The sequence below is a fragment of the Bactrocera oleae genome, chromosome 3 (assembly GCF_042242935.1).
Source record: "Bactrocera oleae isolate idBacOlea1 chromosome 3, idBacOlea1, whole genome shotgun sequence".
Taxonomy (NCBI): domain Eukaryota; kingdom Metazoa; phylum Arthropoda; class Insecta; order Diptera; family Tephritidae; genus Bactrocera; species Bactrocera oleae.
The window spans coordinates 63,215,034-63,237,870 of NC_091537.1; the positions used below are offsets into that span (position 1 = coordinate 63,215,034).

The 22,837-nt window shown below is 34.7% G+C and overlaps 1 protein-coding gene across 2 annotated transcripts in view; it reads left to right on the forward strand.

Moving 5' to 3' along the window:
• Kr-h2 (Krueppel homolog 2) overlaps positions 1-22,837 on the forward strand; it is a 53,062-nt gene that overhangs the window by 14,125 nt on the left and 16,100 nt on the right. For both annotated transcript variants that reach the window (XM_070106732.1, XM_036373944.2), the window contains exons 2-4: positions 17,424-17,633; positions 17,691-17,940; positions 18,008-18,141. In XM_070106732.1, the coding sequence (XP_069962833.1) occupies positions 17,434-17,633; positions 17,691-17,940; positions 18,008-18,141 (584 nt within the window). In that variant the 5' untranslated portion in view covers positions 17,424-17,433. The remainder of the gene's footprint in view (positions 1-17,423; positions 17,634-17,690; positions 17,941-18,007; positions 18,142-22,837) is intronic.

Consider the following 22,837-nt stretch of genomic DNA (forward strand, 5'->3'; position numbering starts at 1 on the left):
TTTGCGAGAGTATAAAATGTTCGGTTACATCCGAACTTAGCCCTTCCTTACTTGTTTTCTTTTATGTTTGTTATTTCTATACTATCACTGTTAAAAATTTTAATTTCGCTTTCACCTAATCGTTATTGGGATTTATTTTTTACAACGGATGAACAATATGTGAACGTGAAGTTGAACTTTATGCAAATTTTTCCATAACTTAATATACCTTAGACATTTTTTACTATACACATACATACTCGTACATACAGTAGCGAGCAAAACCGTTCTGACCATTCAGCACTTTAAGTGCTCTAACATTTTAACTGTTAGCTCAAACTTTACCAAATTCGAAGAGTTCATTCTTTATATAATGTACAAAAAATTATGATACCCATAAATGCCTACGAAATTTAAAACAAACTAATTCAGTAAAGTTTTTATTGTTGCGCTCAATATAAAACAAGTATGCTTTGCATTTGATTTGATGTGTCAAACATTATTATAAAGAAACAATTAATTTTTCGATTTTATACTTTTAAATTAGCAACTACTTAGTGTGGGTTTGCTGTAATTTTTAGTTGATATTCGTTTGCATTATTCGATATTAAGTAATCTGTTTTTTGGTATACAAAATATGCAAAGTTTTGGGTAAATTTTAGAATAGCATCATCCGGGGTTAAAATTTGTATGTACGAATAGAGGAGGTTCTGCAGATTAAGAATATATATACAAGATACATATAGAAAGGGTAATCCAAGTAGAGGTACATTTTTTAAAAGCCTTTTTTTGACAGATCACGCGTGAGTCGTGTCAAGTTATCATGGTTTTTTTGCTCACTATTGTTTGGCATTTTATCATGGAAAGACTTACGCCTAAACAACGTTTATATATCTTTCAATTTTATTACGAAAATTCACGTTCTGAAAAGAATGTGTTTTGCGCGCTTCAACATAATCGGCCTACTGAGCGTACTATTCGCACCACCGTCAGCCATCTTGAGACCCAGCATTCATTATTGTATAATATTCGACCGAACATACCACGTCCAGCACGCAGTGAAGAAAATATGGCGGCCGTAGCTAAGAGTGTACACGAAGACCGTGGAGAGTCGATTCGGCGCCGTTCACAGCAACTCGGACTGACGTGTGAAATGACTTGGCGCATCGAGATTTTAAATTGAAAGCGACATCGCTTCGCTCTATGGGCTTTTGAAAAGTTCCAAGAAAATCTGATTCTGGCTCAATGAGTATTTAAACAAGCAAAGTTGCCACATTTGGAACGAAGAGCAAGATGAAGAGATTCCAGAGCTGTCATTTCATCCAGAAAAAACAACGGTTTGGTGTGGTTTGTGGGCCGGTGAAATCATTGGTCCATATTTCTTCAAAAATGATGCGGGTGGGAACGTAACCCTCAATAAAATAATTCTTCCCAGACATTGCATCAATCAATGGATTTATTGAGAGAACACTTTTTCCTGTGGGGATATGTAAAAACTAAAGTCTACGAGTATGCGAACAATCCCGCTTCGATTCAGGCCTTGGGGCAAAGCATCACGCCTATCATTTGCCACTTACAAGTCGAAATGCTCGAATGAATCATCAAAAATTGGACTCAACGGATGGACCATTTCATCTCATCAATTTCTGTACACATGGTTCATTACATATTTTAGCAGCTTCAGTCCATCGTTTTGTAAAATACTTCATATCTTCTGCGTTTTATTAAGTTCTCGATTGACTATTGCCCAATATCGTCTAAGCATCGGTGCGTTCGGAGAGTTTCTAACAAAACAACACTGTACCATTATGTTTTTAGATAAACGGAACTAATCTATTTTCCAAACTTTTTTGTTCTATAAATCAGCATAAGAAAGCATTACATCTTTTTAAATTCTAAGGTAGTGATAACGGTCCACGATTTCCCGAATCCAAAACAGCGATCCAACTCCGTACCACGAAAAACATCCCCATATATGAAATAACCTCTTAACTAAGCAGTACTCTACTTAGAACTGTGTCTGCTGCACAATCCGGCAGCCCTTATATAGTAGATTGTTACCAAAACATTGCCACTCGGACATTCTGGCACTACGAATTCCGTTGTCTAGTTGATTCTAGCTATTTATCGTCGATTCTATTTTGTTCTAGCATTCATGTTCGCCACAATATGCAAAAAAAAAATTGCGAGCATTGAAGAAACCGCTATATCATAGAGCTGTAAAACTATCGATAGTCGAACCACTCGATAATTTCAATAGTTTATAAAAATTAAATGTTGTTGTAGTTGCAGAATTCTGCCGAGTTGACAGTACTTGGCCGGATAAAATTCCGGGCCCGTTCCGGTTACGTGGACCCGACTGTCGCGGGAACGGATTAAAAAAATATCGATAGTTTTTTCCCATAAAATCTACTTACTTTTCGCTGGTTTAAATTAACAGACCTTGGCTTTGTACACTTAATTTTTATGAAATAATCCTTGGACTTATTAATATTAAAAACATGAACAATAACGAAAAAATCAAAAATTAATTAAAATGATCAGGGGTGTTGTAGAATATAATAGTTGTCGGAATCAGAATTGAACCCGATAAGAAAATTCAGCAGCTGTCATGAATTCAGATATGATTGGTTTGACGTTCGAAACAGAAATTGTGTCGGTTTGGGGTGTCACAGAAACCAATCGTCGCTTACAGATTTGAAATGTAAGTTAAGAAATTAATTTATATTATTGTTACGATTTAATTTATCGTAACTTCTATAGGGTAAAACATTAGAATGAAAAACAAAATGTTATAATTATTGAGTTTATGAAAAAAATCCAATTATGTACATATGTATGTAAACATACTTACAAGTAAATCTTCCTTTTGCTTCTTTCGTTGCTTTTTTCCTCCAATAAAATAAATGCTTAAATAGCGGAACTCATTGTAAACTTTAGTAGGCTCTATTCAGTATTTTAAGTTTATCAAACCCTTCCAAATTTGTTCATTTGCAAGTTTTGTCACATTAGTAAACAGCTTATTCGAATATTGGTTTTGCATATGTTCAAAAAGACGAAAATCCAATCAGATTTTGTGACACCATTTAATTGGTTTGTAATTCTGACAACTACGCAAATCTGTCTTGGATTTAACAAGACCCCTTGATATTCGTTTATATGCACTGTAGTCATAAGTCTCTGGGTATATGTATGAGTATGTACATATATTGTGAAATTCAATCACAACTGAATGTTCACATAATACCATATGTTTCAATTTCATAATTTTATTCCCTAAAATCATTAGTACTAAATAAAGTCGAGGATTCTTTACAATTTTTATTTTTGCACGGGTCTTAATTCTTATTAAAATACACCTAATTCTGTTTGATTTCATTTCAAATTTGCGTGTATGCACAAAACGGGAATTCCCATAAATTTGTGCTATTTATAATTGCCAGTAAAATTAGACGGCTTTTACATGGGGACTCTTTTGACCCTCATTTTTTTCAAATTCTCTTTTGGTGTCGCTCTGTGCATTCACACGGGCAAAAAGAGTCCAGCTAGTCGAGTCTAGTTTTTCTGCATTCCTTTTCATAAAATTTTGGTAAATATTTGTGCGGTTCGACTGCGCAACACTTAGAGCGTGTTGCATATTTCATTTGTATGTTGGGATGATGGTCTCACATTTTGCTTGCAATGAATTACCATGAATATGGTAGAACAATATGCATAGTACCTACCCGCTTAATAGTTTCAAAGAAATACTTAAGACGGAAATTCCGTAATCCACCAGTGTATTGAATTTCCTAATCTTTAAGTATTAAAAATTCATAATTTCTTTACTCCATAATCTATATCTTAATTTTCTCCTTATGTACAAATTTTCAAAATATTTATATTATTCTATGCAAACAAGTACATATTTGCATATTACATACAAAAAATAGATAACAGAATGCAAATTTGGGAACGAATTCATTTGAAACCGAGCGCTCTTGCAACCGTTCAAAGAATTTGAAAGTGAAAAGGAATGCTGAAAAGGGTAGCAGCGAGCTGTTACGAACAAGAACACAAAGCGTGCCACCCGAACACGAGTGGCACGGTCCCTTCGTCTTTCCTCGTCGTCCCCTCGCCCACAATAAACCGGTTTGGGTTAGAGTCTGTGTGTAAAAGCGTTCTTAGTGCACTGTTACACAGGGACTCAAAAGAGTAAGATTAGGAAATTCCTATTATAAATTTGGCCTTGAAAATATTAGTAGCGGATATTCAATACATTCTTGGGGATTAGGGAATTCCCGTCTTTAGTATTTCTTTGAAACTATTTAGTATTATGCATATTGTTCTACCATATTCATGGTAATTCATTGCAAGCACAATGTGTGACCATCATCTCAACATATAAATGAAATACGCAGCATGCAGTGTTGCGCAGTCGAACCGCACAAAGATTTACGAAAATTTTGTGAAAAGGAATGCAGAAAAACTAGACTCGAGTTGCTGGACTCTTTTTGACCGTGTGAATGCACAGAGCGACACCAAAAGAAAATTTGAAAAAAATCAGACTCTTAAGTCCCTGTGTAAAAGTGCACTTACTACACAAAATACAACTATCGATAGTCCCATCGATTGTTTTTCAGCTCTACTATACAACTTTAATGAAGTATCCGCATACTCTCTTTTACGAATTCAACGCGATAAGTGCCTGTTCACTCATGGACTATTTCGTCGACAAAACCGATTTTTTTGGGCAAAGGGACAACGAGGAAAGACAAAGGGACCGTGTCGCTTGTGCTCGAGTGGCACGCTTTTTGTTTTTGTTCGTAACAGTTCGCTGCTACGCATTTCATATTTTCATGCTTGCAATCGCGCAAACATTTGAATTTTGTTATATATTTTTTGTATGTAATATGCAAATATGCATAGCTTAATAGGCTGTGTGCCAAAGGGTAAAAAAACATGCATTCAGGAATAAACGAATTTAAAGGAACCGCTGCATACAAAGCAAGTATGTTATAAAATATGTTATTAATTCGTAATTATTAATTTGTTTATGTTATTGTTTATTCCATTCAATACAAAAATGATACTCTGAATAAGGAAAGTTCTTGACTCCTTTTGAATTTGTATTATTTACCCGAAATATTGCTAACTAAAATTAAGATGAAAGAATTAAGTAAAAATAATATTTCTGTAGTTGATTAAAATATTTTAATGTAAATGTATTTATGTATTTATGTATATATGAAGATATAATTATGTATGTACATATGTGGACCGAATGAAAGTAATAACCTAGCATGGTGCTTAAAATTCTCAATTAATAGCAAATCTTCAAATCAATGAATTTTTTCTAGTTTCATTTATATTGTTTTTAGCAAGTAAAGTATTTGCGTTTAATTCAAATAATTTTTCGAATATATCTAATAATATAAATAACAAGGCAATCCTTCAAATGACGCAATTGGGTATGTTTTGACTTTCAACTGTCAAAATTTTACTTACCATTTGGCACAGCAAAATGTAAAATTTGTTTACATCATAGGAAATTTTTTCAGCTAAACTCAGCACACACAAAAATGTTTCCGTTTGGAACACAGCCATAGAGATATTTAAAAAATGGTGAATAAGGATAAAAATTAGATACTCCAAAAAATTTAGTTTAAATATTTAGTAATATTTACTAGTATTAAATGTGTTAATATATATAAATGATTTAAAAAAAAAGGGGTTTTTTATATTTGCATAAAAATATTCAGATGCGTTCATATTTTTTTCTTTTAACCGGAAAGGATTTAGTTCGAGTATCATTTTATTTAGAACAAGAAATATAATTGAAGAATGTTTTAATAAGAATAAAAAAAAATGGCGTAAAAAATTATGGGTATTTAATACATCCCGATAGATTAGGAAGTTCCCATTAATTTGGTCTTGAAAAAAATAATGGCGATATTTAATAAATTCTGATGGATTAGAAAATTCGCGTTATAAGTTTTTCTTTTTGAAAATAAATTCTAAATATGGTTTTACCACATTCAGGGTAATACCTTGTAAGCAAAATGTGAGACCACAATACCATCATACAAATGAACTATGCAACATGCTCTGAGTGTCGCGTAGCCGAACGGCAGAACCATTTGCAAAAATTTTGTGAAAAGGAATGATAGATAAACTCGACTCGAGTTGCCGGACTCGTGACGCTCGTGTGAACGCACTGAGTTCGGTTAGTCGGTTCCTGGGTAAGTGAGTAAATACTTTCTTTTCAGTTATTTTAACAGTGCAGCTAATAAAAATTTATGTATTAGGTACTTACATATATAACTTACTAATAATTGTATCAATTGTATCTAAATTTTGATAAAATATTCGGAAACTTCTAACAAGTAAGGAAGGGCTAAGTTCGGATGTAACCGAACATTTTATACTCTCGCAAAGTTAAATGGTATATTCGTTTGAGACTTCTTTATATATTTTAATAATTAGAAGTAGGAACAGTTGTCTTAGTTATTTACTTTTAACTCACAGGAATAAATATTATCAAATTTAAAAATGATATAATATTATTATATTAATTTGTATATAATATTTACAATATTAAAGATAAATTTTTGTAGAGATTCTTATACATATATCCAAATTATATTTCTTTTTTCCTTATACTATTTAATTTCTATCATATATTTATACAATAATGTCATATATAATAACAATTTATATATATAATTTAAATTTTCTTAATTAGATTATTTACATATTTTTCTTAAAATTGTCCTAAAAACTACTGTCAAAATTCCTATACCAGTCCAATTAGATTATATTTGGAAAAAAAAATGAAGAACTATTGCACTAAGTCTGAAAACTTTAGTTCGAAATAGAGACACAAATACTGTCATGATAGCTGTGTACTGTCTCAAAAGTAATTGCATTTACACGGGAAGGATCCATGTTTGAAAATGCCCAATCAATTTGTGTACCGGCTGGTGTAGTTGAATATTCTGCACCAAGCAGGGAACTAAAGTTTTTTTCTTGGAGCAGATTTCTTATTGCAGTCCCTGTAGACATTAAACAAATGTTAAAATCTCCAACAACTAGCACATTTTGATTGCTTAACTCAGAAGTAAGGACTTCCTGAAGTTCTACAATTAATTGTCTGACAGAGAAAGCTGAATTTCTATATAGAACCAGAATATTAATATTGAAACATTTAAACAACACCGCTTCTAAAACTTTGCGGCCTGAATAAATTTTCTTTACAGCCTTTGATTCTATAGAGCAAGCAATACAATGCTTTGCATATATTATAATGCCCCGTTTATTTCTGTTGGTTGTTTCCGTGCTATCTATCCTCAGCTCGTTAATTGGAGTAAATCCTGGTATATCAAAACTTTCGCAAGGATAACTCCAAGTTTTTACAAAACATAAAATATCTGAAGATAGCATCAAACAGTCGCTTTTTATATCATTAATGTGAGCGTGAAGACTCTGAACATTATGGAATAAAATTTGATGTCCTGATGTTCGGGAAATCATAAAATTGAATTTCGTTGTCAAAGCTTTATTTGTGTTCAATTCGCTCAGTTCCCTAAATACGGGATCCGATTCAGACAATTTGTTAGGAGGAATAAAATTTCCTATGATGAATAGACCTTCTGCAGAAGTAGCTCGACTACAAGCGACATATATTGAAGCTCTAGGCATTCTGGGTCGAGTATGAACTACAACTTTATTATATGTGGCACCCTGACTTTTATGAATAGTTATTCCCTCAGCCGGAACAACTGGAAACTGATTTCTTTCAATTGAAATTTGTTCATTTCTTTTATATTGAAAAGATTTTGGAACTTTTTCAATTGGTGTCCAAGAACTTTCTAGAGGATGAGGCTTTTTTGATCGTGCTATCAAACCAACAGAAGGTTCCACAAATTTAATCCACAGAATTGTTGGAAAAGAACAATGGAAATCAATTTGCATAAGTTGTCCAGCTGCCCCATTAACCAAGCCATCACACGTGTTTATATTCACTGTAATCATATATTTGGCGAAGGTTTTTAGTGTCAATTCATAGAGCAGTCCCTGCGTTTCAGAAGTTTTGAAAAGTTTAACTCTTTCCAAAATATTATCATTTTCATTTATACCAATTCCTTTAACTGAGTCTTTTGCAGTTGAAAGGAAAGCTTCTGTTGGGAGTCGACTGAGCTTAAGGGCATTGAAATTATTTGTCTCTTCATTGGACCACAATAAGAAGATGGCATCATCGGGAACTTCTTCGAAATTAACTACTGAGTTTCAATGAGTGATATGTCCTTATTTGTCATAGTACCAGATGTCATATGATTTAATGCAATTGCAAAGGCCTGATCCTCCCGTTGTCTCATTATCTCTCTTAATTCAAGGTATTTAAATAACTCCCACAAAGGGGAACCAACTAAAGTGCTGTATGCATCATTGGGATTAGGAGAGAATATCCACCTATCTCCAACAGGTGAGAGTTGCTTCAAATCACCAAACACTATGATCGGTATACCACCGAAGGGGCTGTCTGTTTTGAAAATTTGTTTTAATCTCGCATCAACAGAGCTAAACATACGAGCACCTACCATCGATATTTCATCAATTATGATTAATGTCAAATCGATAAGTCTGGAATACAATGAATACACTGTGCCATTGCTAAGGGGCCTCAACTCTCTATTCAACTGATTAACAGGTAAAGAGAATATTGAATGAAGGGTCATTCCACCTATTCCGAATGCTGCTTTACCCGTTGGTGCGCAAAGAAGAACTTTTAAGGAACTTGGATTGGATTCAGGTGTAGAATTGTAACGATGGTTAAGAGCTTGATATATTGCAGATATCAAACGACTCTTTCCTACACCTGCACCGCCGCCAATGAACTCATAAAATGGGAGATTTGATTTTAGGTGGTGCATCAAATGTGTCAAATAGGATCTTTGCTTAGTATTTAGACTTTGAACTGAAGAAAATAATTCCTCAACTGGAATTAAAGGGGGTAGTTTAATAAGTCTAATATTGCAATCAGATTCAGTGCCATTATCTGTTATATCTTCGCCATGCAAGTCCAGCAAATTTATATTTGGGTTTATTTCTGGAAGTGCCAACACTTTAAACTCATTTTCCACGATAGGTAGTTCATTTTGAGCACCTTCGTCCAAGTCTATTTCATTATAAAGACTTTCTAGAACATTTCCAAGTTCTCTTTGCTCAAAAACATCATATTTTTTTTGATTTTCCTCAATTATAATTGTTATGCAAGTCTGCTCATTATCGTTTTCAATGAGATCTTGCTGTTCATTCCGCCAAGGATAGTAAAGCATTAACATTTCGCGGAAATACTCAACTCTGGCCAAATCTGGGTTAAACCTTCTATACCGAATAATACAAGGTTTGGTACGTTTTTTCACAAAACCGCTATTGTCTTTAAGAGGCATGACAACCCCGCTTTCTGGTAAATTATCGTCTTCCCTCTCTTCTTCTTCATGATCACTATCTTGTGCTCTTCTACTAGATTTAAAATATTTATACCTAGATGCAAAATCAGCTAAACAAAGAGTTTCTAACTGATCGTATCTTTAAACATAACGGTCTAAAATACCCCCTACGAATATTTCAGTCGAACCTGAAGGAAGGTTCTGAAGTTCCGCTCTAGGTTTTACCATTCGAACGCGTTCCTAAGGTCGAGAGGTATTTATAAATATTTCTGCAGTACTTGCTGGTGAAAGATGGAGCCCAATGCAGCAATATACTGCTTCTTGTGCAGATATTTCTGTGCCTGATATAAATTTGTGACCTATATGTTTAAGTTTTTGCTTAATAGTTTAATTTCCAGCATTTACCTCTGATATAGCTTCATTTAAGAGCCTAGAAATTACCCTGTAAGACTTGTTAATATAATTAATTATATATGAACAGCAAGCATATGCATCCAGTATATATTGGATATCCATATTTGCTCTATGGAGTTCCAAAATCAGAGGATTATAAGCGTTTATAAAACGATCCTGTAATTTTCTTTTTAGAAAAATTTTGGGTTTTGTTAAACTTGACCTAAGGGCTAACAAATAGTCATCAAAAGACATATTTATTCTACTATCAGACAGGAAGTGTTCAAAATCGTTTAATGTAGTCATATTTGAATTTAAAAGGTTTTGAATTTTGAAAAAGTTTTCCTTGTGTCTTTCTGAATTTTGACTTGTTTCTGTAAGAGGTAACAGTATTTGCGTTGAAGGCATTGGTGGATATGGTATACCAAAACGACAAAACTGTTGTCCTCTTATTTCCCTAGTACAAGACCGACTGTGGTTATGCTTTTGATAACCCAAATAATTTTCTAAGTGGCTGATCGAACCATCGGTAGAAATATAATTGTCAATAAAACTAATGACATCAGGGAATGTCTGAGGATCTTGAAGGTTGATCCTTGGAGCATTATTAAGCCAATACATGCCATGTACATGCGGGGAACCTCTCTGTTGAAACTCCACTCTCCAGTAGAAATTTGTGACAAAATGCTCTCCAAAAATGCCGGTATTATCTTCAAAAAGCTTAAGAATTTGTCGATAGCGGTAGTCAAAATATCTACACAAGTAACCGCGTCTGACCGATTTAAGCGATATCTATTTTGAGTTGTTAAACTGTTAGCTTCCTCTTCCGAAATATCTTTAGAATCAACAGTTTTAGAGAGGATGACCAAAAGCTCAACCCACAGAGATTCTGCAGCCGATAAAGTGATAAAGAAGGTTGGAAGCCCAAATTGGCGAATCATAACGATTGCCTTTTTCTTCTCAGCTTCCCAGTGCGCAGGTGAGGATCTAACGCCTTTCAAAACCTTGTAACCATCATCGTGTTGAATCAAGTTTTGAACAAAGTTTTCGTTTAATAGATTTTGGGCCGTAACTTGGTTGCGACCTGAAAACTTTCTAAGGCAAATGGATGTACTATTCTTAATTTGTAGCAGTTCTAATTAGTTTTTGTAATCATAGAACAACTTTGAAATGGTACACGTTCTTCTGTCAAAACGGCGAATTTCAGAACATATTATCTTGCTATACGTTTCAGAGCATGTACGCTTCTGCCCAGCGTATATTGTTCCAAATGACAACCCTTCTGAATTATTGTCTTAAATTATGTCAATTGGTCTTTGTCCTTCACCTGGCGCTATGACTAAACGGCTATAGTCCAAGTTTTCTACAGGAATATTGTCCAAAAGAGTTTCTTGACCGCCTGGACTTAGCTCTGAAGGTAAAAGACCCGTGGGAATATTATTACCTGAGGGATTATCATGAGAAGTTTGTGCCGCATGAAAAGATTGAACCAATCGGGAATCCATTGCAGATGCAACAAACGGAACTTCTTCTTGGTCATTAAATTCTGAAATCCAGTTTTCATTAATATGTATATTGTGCTCATGATACAGAGGGGTATTCACTAAGAACTGCAAAGCTTCCATAATCTTTGCGGCGCGTATGGTATCGATCATGTAATCATGATTGTATTTCAAACGCCTTCTTAAGTGAATTTGTATAACATGAGCCACATGAAAGGACCTTGGTAGAGATGTCACAATATTGTTAACAGAAATTGGTATATTAACAAAAGCACCTTTGAGGACGGATTGTCATAAAAGGCAATCTAGGCATTATGAGACGTTCTTCAATTGGAGTTAAACCTTTCAAACAATCCGTATTTCAGGAAAGTCTAGACCGTTAGCTAAACATATTTTTGGAACGTTCTTTTTAACAATCGCATTTTTGCAAGTAGCACAAAAATTGTAATTTCCATCTTCTGAAGGAAATTTTTGCATTAAAAAGAAGGCGGATGCAGCATTCGGGTGACCTTGCGCAATAGTTTCGAAATTTAATTTGCGAACTTGGTGTGAAAACCATAAGCCGCCGCAGCAAATACATATTTCAGTAGGGCCCTTATTTATATTTTGGAAATAAATGTTTTTGAAATCTGTTAAATTGCCACTATTATCAGTTTCTATAACATTATTTTCTCTCGTTAATCGGATTCGTTGGGACTGCCTTTGGTTTTCAATTTGTCTATTGAGTGGGTTATCTCTACGAAGGCGAACTTGACCTTGTCTAAGACGTCTCTGATTCAAAATTTCTTCCCTCATACCCCTCCTTCTAAGCTGTCGACGTTGTGTTTCTCTATCACGCTCCTCTCTCCTTATTACAGGATTTCTTCTTGCGTGTTCCCTTTGCATTTGATCACGAATGCGCTCTAAATTCCGATACTCAGGATTTCTTGCGCGAAGTTCTCTATGATCCCTAGTGTTCCTACTTTGTTCATCATAACGTACCTCAGGATTTTCTCGACAAGATCTATGACCTCGAGGATTTTTTTATTTGCTCTTCAGAGCGAATTTGTGGATCTTGCCGCCTTGTTCTATGTTGAACAGTATTTGCAATTTGCTCAACAGATCGAACCTCGGGGTCTTCACGCCGAGACCTATGACCTCAAGTATCTCTTATTTGCTCTTCAGAGCGAATTTGCGGATCTTGCCGCCTTGTTCTATGTTGAACAGTATTTGCAATTTGCTCAACAGATCGAACCTCGGGGTCTTCACGCCGAGACCTATGACCTCGAGTATCTCTTATTTGCTCTTCAGAGCGAATTTGCGGATCTTGCCGCCTTGTTCTATGTTGAAAAGTATTTAAATTTTGTTCAAAAGACCGTACCTCGAGATTTTCCCGCCTGGTTCTATGTTGATTTGTATTGATAATTTGTTCGGACAGACGTACATCGGAATCTAATCTACGATTAGCGTGACTTACAGTATTTTGTGACTGCTCACTATCTCTATATAAAGAGTTTGCACAGTATTTAAATTTTGTTCAAAAGACCGTACCTCGAGATTTTCCCGCCTGGTTCTATATTGATATGTATTGATAATTGGTTCGGACAGACGTACATCGGAATCTAATCTACGATTAGCGTGACTTACAGTATTTTGTGACTGCTCACTATCTCTATATAAAGAGTTTGCACGAAGAACTCTCATACGTCTTCTATTCTGAAGACGACTTAGTAATATAGATTTTCTACTTAATCTAGGCATAATTAATTAATAATAAATGGATATATATATATAAAATACTTATAGATAATACTTATATAATTCAGTCCGTCCGGGTGTTAAAAGTTGGATCCTAGGTGCTGCTCTCTTTCACTGTAATTCCTTGTAAGTCCTTGCTATGCTATTGCTCGTCACTATACACTGTACTGTGTAATACACTAAAATTAGTTTGAATAAAACACTTTGCTTGTAAAGACATCTAGTGAAACTGAAACTACAAACACAGTGTATTGATATTTATTATACTCTTGCAACATGTTGGTACAGCTTACGTACTTTTGTATACCTATATATTACTTAGCTATTCACTAACATAATAATACATAATATTTAGTTATATTTATATTTTAGAGATTAGTAGTTTATTTCATTATATTGAAATTAAGTTCTCGGAAAATCCCTCCGTAAATTACTTTTGTTAAACGCTTTCTTAAACAGGGGGACCTATGGTACCTATTTTGAAGGGTCTACCCATGAAGGCTAAATTAACAATAACTTACATATAATTAAGTAGGGTATAAACATATGTAGAGCAGGTATGTAGATTTTCTTCTTTCTGTCTTAATATCTAAACCTTTCATAAGCTGCCAACGGCGCTAGGTAAAAATGTAATTTTTTTGAGTTTACAGTTCACCTCATGACCTTCATATTAAAATGTGTCGCAAAACTGAAATAATAGATAGTAGCATGTAAACCGATGGTCGCAGTTTATTTATAACCACATAAAAAGGGTTTTTAGCCCTTTTGATACTATATTACTAATATTTATTTCATGCAATTTTTATACTCTCGCAACCTGTTGCTACAGAGTATAATAGTTTTGTTCACCTAACGGTTGTTTGTATCACCTAAAATTAATCGAGTTAGATATAGGGTTATATATATCTAAATGATCAGGATGAAGAGACGAGTTGAAATCCGGGTGACTGTCTGTCCGTCTGTCCGTCCGTCCGTGCAAGCTCTAACTTGAGTAAAAATTGAGATATCTTTATGAAACTTGGTAGACATGTTTCATGGTACCGTGAGACGGTTGGTATTGCAGATGGGCGTAATCGGACCACTGCCACGCCCACAAAACGCCATTAATCAAAAACAAATAACTTGCCATAACTAAGCTCCGCAATAAGATACAAGACTGTTATTTGGTACACAGGATCACATTAGGGAGGGGCATCTGCGGTTAAAATTTTTTTTTGGGCGTGATCCCGCCTCTTATAGGTTTAATGTGCATATCTCCTAAACCGCTAATGCTATAATAACAAAATTCACTGGAAGCAAATGTTTTTAGCACTTCTATTGACGGTGTGAAAATAGTTGAAATCGGGTGGCAACTCCGCCCACTCCCCATATAACGGTACTGTTAAAAACTACTAAAAGCGCGATAAGTCAAGCACTAAACACGCCAGAGACATTAAATTTTATCTCTGAGATGGTATAAGATGACTTTATAGGAACCGCGTTTAAAATTAGACAGTGGGCGTGGCACAGCCCACTTTTAGGTGAAAACCCATATCTTGAGATCTGCTCAACCGATTTCAACCAAATTCGGTGCATAACGTTCTTTTCATGTTTCTATGTCATAGTGCGAAAATGGGCGAAATCGGACTACAACCACGCTTACTTCCCATGTAACACCATTTTCAATTCCATCTGATTCTTTCACATTCCACTATGCAAATCAGGTAAAAATGATTATATCGGGGTAAAACTTTGCGTGAATAATGCAATTAAAGTATGCCACCTTGCGGCCAAAAATTGTCTAAATCGAACCAAAACTGTTCAAACCCCTAAGTACTAAATATGTAGACCCCAGTGCCTATAGTTGACCTTCTACCGAAAATATCAGTCAATCCACAAAGAAATCTCAAACGAGTATACCATTTGACCTTGCGAGAGTATAAAATGTTCGGTTACATCCGAACTTAGCCCTTCCTTACTTGTTTCTACAAAGTCCAGCACTCTAAGAAAATTTTTTAGCATTGTTGTCTGGTATATTTTATAATAAGTTCAACATGATGGCTGAGAAAAGATACCTAACCACTGATTATCACCAAATATTAAAAGAAATATATGTATATAGAAATCTATATCTATCACTTTAGGTGATGGAAACAACTCTTTGGTGAACAAAACTATACTCTGTTGCAACATGTTGCGAAAGTATAAAAATGTTGCGAAAGAATTCAACATTCATTACTCGATTATTATTTGGTATCTTATTAACTTATGTTATTGATCAAAGATTTATTTTGTGTCAATACTATTTTTTTCTCCGAAATGCTAACTTTTATAAAAAGAAGCTATTTAACTCAAACATGGTATATGTGATATAAACTGAACCAAAGGGGTTAGATTTAATATATGGGGTATATGAGGTTGCTGTTGTTCCAGAGGAGCGGAAATCAGTATATTAGGGTTATAAGGTTTAAACAAAGTCTAGACCAATTTCATTCATATGCAGCGATATACATTATTTTTAAGAAAAACTGTCCATTTAATTTCATAAAATTATCAAATTGACAAAAAAAATTATACCATAAGTAGTACATGTGAGCTGGGAAAATCAAAGACCAGAAAATTCCTCCAAACCGTATATTAAAAAATGTTGAATTAAACATCCATTATTAAATGATATCGTGATTAAATTACAATCAAATTTGGTATCTTCTTGATTTATATTAAAGGCCATAAACTTAGTCTCAGTTTTATTGCTTGAAATGAGATATACATAAGTATGAATGTGATATTAACTACACGAGAAAATCCTGATATTAGTTACATTGGGGCTAAGGAAAATTTTCACCCGATTTGATCTTGTTATGAGTAAAACATGCTCTCTCATTTTCATTGAGATAACTCACATATGCGGTATAAAGTCACGCGGAAGTTCAAAAATATTTATATTAGATATTTTTGAAACAAAGACATACTAATATCGATAGTTTCATTTATTTATTTTATTATATGAATTTCTATTATATATCTTGCACAATGGCCGATATTTACGGTAAAAAGTCAACTATAAGTACTGGGGTCCACATATTCAGTACCTAGGGGCTTGAACAGTTTTGGTTCGATTTAGAGAATTTTTGGTCACAAAGTGGCATACTTTAAACGTATTATTCACGCAAAGACTTACGCCGATATAATCATTGTTGCTTGATTTGCATAGTGGAAAGTGAAAGAATCAAGTGGAATATAAAATGGTGTCATATGGAAAATAGGCGGGGTTGTAATCCGATTTCACCCATTCTCGCACCATAACATAGAAATATAAAAAGAATGTTATGTACCAAATTTGGTTAAAATCGGTTAAAAAGATCCCAAGACATGGGTTTTAACCTAAAAGTGGGCGGTGTCACGCCCACTGTCTAATTTTGAACGCGGTTCCTATAAAGTCATCTCATACCATCTCTGAGATAAAATTTAATGTCTCTGGCGTGTTTAGTGCTTGATTTATCGCGCTTTTAGTAGTTTTTAACAGTACCGCTACATGAGGAGTGGGCGGGGTTGTCACCCGATTTCACCCATTTCACCACACCGTAGGTAGAGGTGCTAAAAACATTTGCTTCCAGTGAATTTTGTTATTATAGCTTTAGTAGCTTAGGAGATATGCACATTAAACCCATTAGGGGCGGGACCACGCCCACTTAAAAAAAATTTTAAATGCAGATGCCCCTCCCTAATGTGATCTCGTGTACCAAATAACAGTCTTGTATCTTATTGCGGAGCTTAGTTATGACAATTTATTTGTTTTTGATTAACGGCGTTTTGTGGGCGTGGCAGTGGTCCGATTACGCCCATCTGCAATACCAACTGTCTTACTGTACTAAGAAACATGTGTACCAAGTTTCATAAAGATATCTTAATTTTTACTCAAGTTACAGCTTGCACGGACGGACAGACGGACGGACGGACAGACAGTCACCCGAATTTCAACTCGTCTCTTCATCCTGATCATTTATATATACATAACCCTATATCTAACTCGATTAGTTTTAGGTGATACAAACAACCGTTAGGTGAACAAAACTATTATACTCTGTAGCAACATGTTGCGAGATTATAATAAAAGTTTCTGCAGCTCAAGTTTTCCGCAGCATAGACGATTTATTTGTCCAAAAAGTTTCCTTTTACCTCGGTTACGAATAGCAACTAATAAACTTGTCATATTTTGATAAACTTAATAAAATTTCAATGGATAAATGTCCGGTGAGCGTATATTATGAAAACGCGTTATTAGTTATCTGTATGTGTTGGTGGTGCAGCTCTTACTTTATGTATTGATTTATTTTTTATTCATTAATATGATACGAATAATAACATACCAACAATTTTAAATATTATCTTATTTTTACAGAAGAAATAAAATGAGTGACGACGCAAGTAATAATCAACAGAATAACAGTTCCACCTTTTCATCTACACCACCTCAACAACAAGATAGTAATGGCACTGTATTGGAAAAAATGCAACAGCATATTCGAACAAATAAAGTCGACGTAGCTATGTGGGCTACACGCATACTCACAGTACTCTTTACATTCAGCTACTTGGTACCGCTAATTAGGTTAAATAAATTTAGATTATTTATGTGTGTTCAATCTTTTAACTGTTTAATTTACAGTAATCAACAGAGTTCATTTAATAAAGTATTACTATCGAATGCAGCGACTTCAGCACTACGCCTACATCAGCGTTTACCTTCGTTTGCATTTACGAGGGAATTTTTGGCCCGGCTCTTTATTGAAGATTCCTGCCATTATCTTATGTTTTCGTTAATATTTTTTAATGTGCAACCTACGTTACTAATTCTCATTCCAATTGTTTTGTTCGCCGTATTACATGCATCCAGTTACTCATTAAAATTATTAGACGTGAGTAAATTACGATTTTATAGACATGTTTTAATAATAGAGTTATTTGGTTATATTCTTCAAATAGATTATTGGCCAAAACTCTTGGTGGGGAGCAAGGTTTTTGATTTCGCTGGTTGAGTTCCAAGCCAGTAATATTTTGAAGGCTGCAGCTTTTGCTGAGATTTTCATTATGCCATTAGCTATTGTTTTTACGTTCAGGTAAGTTGAATTTTTTTTCATTTTAAAATGATTGATTAAAAAAAAATACATAGCAATTTACTGCTCCTCGTTGATATTTTTATATCTTGATATACCGAATACCATTTTTCTGAGAACCTAGCGGGAAGAATTCGTTGAACCCTATTCCGAGCACAGTGTTTCAGAAGCATTGTTTGAAATTTTGTTAGACGACACAGGACCTACAGTCGGTCCATCATCGCCTGTGCTGACAGGCACATCATCACTACAGATGATGATACGATCCTCCAGATATTTGAGCTATAAGTCGATCTCTGAAGAAACATTCCCATGGTCAAGAAGAGCCTTCTCCTGGGACCTATACCTTGTATGTGTACCACTTTAGGTTGTTTTCCCAGAGCAAACTCTTTTAGAATGATAGAAATTGCAGATAAGAATGTAATAGAATGAGGGAAACTCGGAGCAAAAAAATAGGCATTTGACACAGGTTCCCTCAAATATCTTACTACTAAATCCGCCAAATGCCTCAAAAAAGGTCCAAATTTGGTAAAGGGTGTTGCCATGTTATGCTATAAATATTATTTTAAGCATGATAAATTTTCAAATGTTTTTGGTTGTTTTATTTATATTATTACTAGCTTTTACCCGCGGCTTCGCTCGCATCGAATTCATCAAATAAGTATTTTACTTTTTTATTTGGAATTGGCTCGTTCGTTGTCGGATTGATGACTGAAATATTGAAATGATATCCTGATTCACCTTTACTGAAAATTAATGGATACTGCAAAGCGTCATAAAATTTATGAGTATCAACTACGCGCTTTAACGCATTATCATGTGCTCGTAACACTATGTCTCGAGGTGAGCACGGGTCACCAGTAACCAAAACAGAAACTTTATTGACCATCGGTGCATTACAACGCCTCTCATGTTCACCACGTGGACTTCGATCAGCATGAATGACAACTTTGTAATTATCTGAAGGCCAGTTGTCTATCTCACTTTTAAAAATCTTCACCAAATCATTGTGACTGTGTAACATTCGTTGAATTTTTAATAATATTTCTCTTTCTACTCAATCTATATACTGGCAACGACGATTTACTTCATTTTGTTCATCACCCATAAAATACACCTGCAAAAATTTATGCTGATCATTATTTCCTGGAAATAGTGATCCAATGTGATGATATATTTTTCCTTGTACAGTAGAGGTTGGTGAAAATCCAGGCATTCTTATCACTTTATCAACTCCGAAGGATGTCATTTTAAGCAAGAATTATATTTCCTTATTTTACTTAGAAATCGTTTTGACTCATCTGTAACACTAAACAATAAAGTTTTTAAAGGTTATTCTGGTTCACCAAATAATGGAAGTGAAACTTTACCAGTGCTGCAGCTTATTCCAGCAGGATGATTAGAATACTCAACTAAAGGATCATATTGAAAACCAGTACCATTAAATATAGACCAATCCTTAGTCATGAAATTTCGACGACGCGTGGTTCTTACTTCTGCATCATGAATTCTTCTTGCCTGCAGTTGTTCTTGCGTTTCCGTCGCTCTTTTAGCTTCCTGCTGCTTAGCTTGTCTTTCTGAACGTACTCGTGTCTGATGAGAAGTTTCAGCTGCTCTCAAAACACGTTGTCGCTCTGCTTGCTGTTGTCTTCTCAGCTCTGCGTGAACTTCAGATTCTTGATTTCGTGCAACTTTAGCTTTACGGACCAACGAAGAATTTCTTGATAGCGCAGATTTCCGCTTTCGAGGCATTTTTAAAGTATATAAGAGTATCTAATAGTATTGGTGTTATTTCTCTGATTTACGGTTTTTATACATTTGTGTTTTCTTTCATTTTAAAATTTTTCGACAAACAAGCATATCTGCCAAACTTTTTTTTTTCAAAATTCATAATTTTTAAATTTATTTTACAAACATATATATATCCTCCAAAATAATTTTTATAATAATCCGTAAAAAATTTATAGATTTTTTAATAAAAAGTATCCTATGTCCATTATGACACCTCCAAGAGTATGTGTACAAAGTTTCACGGTATCGGTTAAGTAGTTTTTGCGTAAAAGCGTAACAAACAAACGGACTTTCGCATTTATAATATTAGTATAGAAGTATAGATATAGATTTATTACGAGTCCGTTGTTTGTTTGGGGTAAGCCGCTAAACTACCGGAGTGATCTAACTGAAAATATACGATAGTTTATATTTTATTTATATGAAAAGTTCAAACAATTCATAAATAAACAAGTAATGAAGGGCTAAGTTCATGTGTAACCGAACATGTCATACTAAAAACAAAACCGTTATATGAGATGTGGGCGGGGTTATAATCCGAATTCATTAAGATTTATCCTCGGCGAATTATAGTTTGAGTGGTTTAGGAGATATGTACATTAAACATGTTAAGAGGTGGGACCATGCCTACTTTTTTAAAACAAATTTGCAACTATAGATGCCCTTTCCTAATTCTATTCGTTGTACTAAACAACAGCCTTGTATCTTATTGTGGAGCTTAGTTATGGCAATTTATTGGTTCACGATTAATGGAGTTTTGTGGGCGTGGCAATGGTCCGATTACGCGCATCTGCAATACCAACCCCCCTTGGGTGTCAAGGAACATACATATGTACCAAGTTTCTCAAATTTACTCAAGTTATCGCTTGCACGGACGGACGAACAGTCACCCGGATTTCAACTCGTCTCTTCATCCTGGTCATTTATATATCTGTCCGTCTGTCCGTCCGTGCAAGCTGTAACTTGAGTAAAAATTGAGATATCTTTATGAAATTTGCTAAACATGTTTCTTGGTACCGTGAGACGGTTGGTATTGCAGATGGGCGTAATCGGACCACTGCCACGCCCACAAAACGCCATTAATCAAAAACAAATAAATTGCCATAACTAAGCTCCGCAATAAGATACAAGACTGTTGTTTGGTACACAGGATCACATTAGGGAGGGGTATCTGCAGTTAACATTTTTTTTAAAAAATGGGCGTGGTCCCGCCTCCATTAGGTTTAATGTGCATATCTCCTAAACTGCTAATGCTATAATAACAAAATTCACTGGAAGCAAATGTTTTTAGAACCTCTACCTACAGTGTGAAAATCTCCGCCCACTCCCCATATAACGGTACTGTTAAAAACTACTAAAAGCGCGATAAATCAAGCATTAAACACGCCAGAGACATTAAATTTTATCTCAGGGATGGTATTAGATGACTTTATAGGAACCGCGTTCAAAATTAGATAGTGGGCGTGGCACAGCCCACTTTTAGGTGACAACCCATATCTTGGGATCTGCTTAACCGATTTCAACCAAATTCGGTGCATAACGTTCTTTTCATATTTCTATGTTATATTGCGAAAATGGGCTAAACCGGACTACAACCACGCCTATTTCCCATATAACACCATTTTCAATTCCATCTGATTCTTTTACTTTCCACTATGCATATCAAGCAACAATGATTATATCGGGGTAAAACTTTGCGTGAATAATACGTTTAATGTATGCCACCTTGTGACCAAAAATTGTCTAAATCGAACCAAAACTGTTCAAGCCCCTAAGTACTATATATTTGGACCCCAGTGCCTATAGTTGACCTTCTACCGAAAATATCAGCCAATCCACAAAGAAATCTCAAACGAGTATACCATCCGAACTTAACCCTTCCTTACTTGTTTAACATGTTTTTTTTTTTATCTTTGGCCTATGGGCAAAATGACTGTGCATTGGTTTAACTTACGCCATGTCTATAAAATATATGTTTAAAAGCCAAAAAATAACAACTTTCAGATCAGATTTTGAAAATTAAATCTTTTTGCAATGAACAAATATTTGAATCAATCATTTTTAAATAAGCTCTTGTGAATAATATTTTATTTTATATAATTTTGTGAAAGAATATTTTTGCAAAGAAATTTAATTTTAATTGCATACAAATATAATAACTTATCACTAAACTGACTATTCCCAGTTCGGCAAACGTATAATGTCGCAACCTGAGTTGGAAGACCAACTTGCGAAGTCCTCGGGCGTTGTCCCCTTTCACTCACCTATGAAATGATTGTCTGCACCTATTAGGCGCAATGCAATCCTCCGAAGTTGGCAGCAGAAAAACGAGCCCCAAAGAGCTCTGAAGTAGAAAATATTGATTCTGAATCTTCGGTTAAACAGGGAAATGTATATCAGAAAGCCAAAACAAATGCATATAAGGCCACTTCTCAAGCTGTAAGTAATTCAAATCGTTACGCTTTACCGGCAAACATTTCTCCAGATAATGCCCAAAATATAGAAATGTCTACTGAAACACCCGCAGAGCAGCACCTAAGCTGCCGCCTCTTTTTGTGGATAACATTCTACATAACATGTTATCCATGATTGAAAAAACGGTGGGTAAAGACCCGTTATGCTTAACGATAGTGATGGCTACAGAAAAGTAGTCAGAGCACTTACTGATATTAAAGTAGATTTTCACATATATCAGATAAAAGAGCAGTGTGCCTATAAAAATGTGCTAAAGGATCTACATTACACAACTCCTTTGGAATATATCAAGGGCGAACTTGCAAAGCTAGGACACATAGTTAGACATCTCATCAATGCCAAAAATTATGAATCATTTTGCAATAAACCTTTTAGATGTGTTAAATGTGCACAAAACCACCAAGCATCCGACTGCACTAAAGCAAAGTGTTTA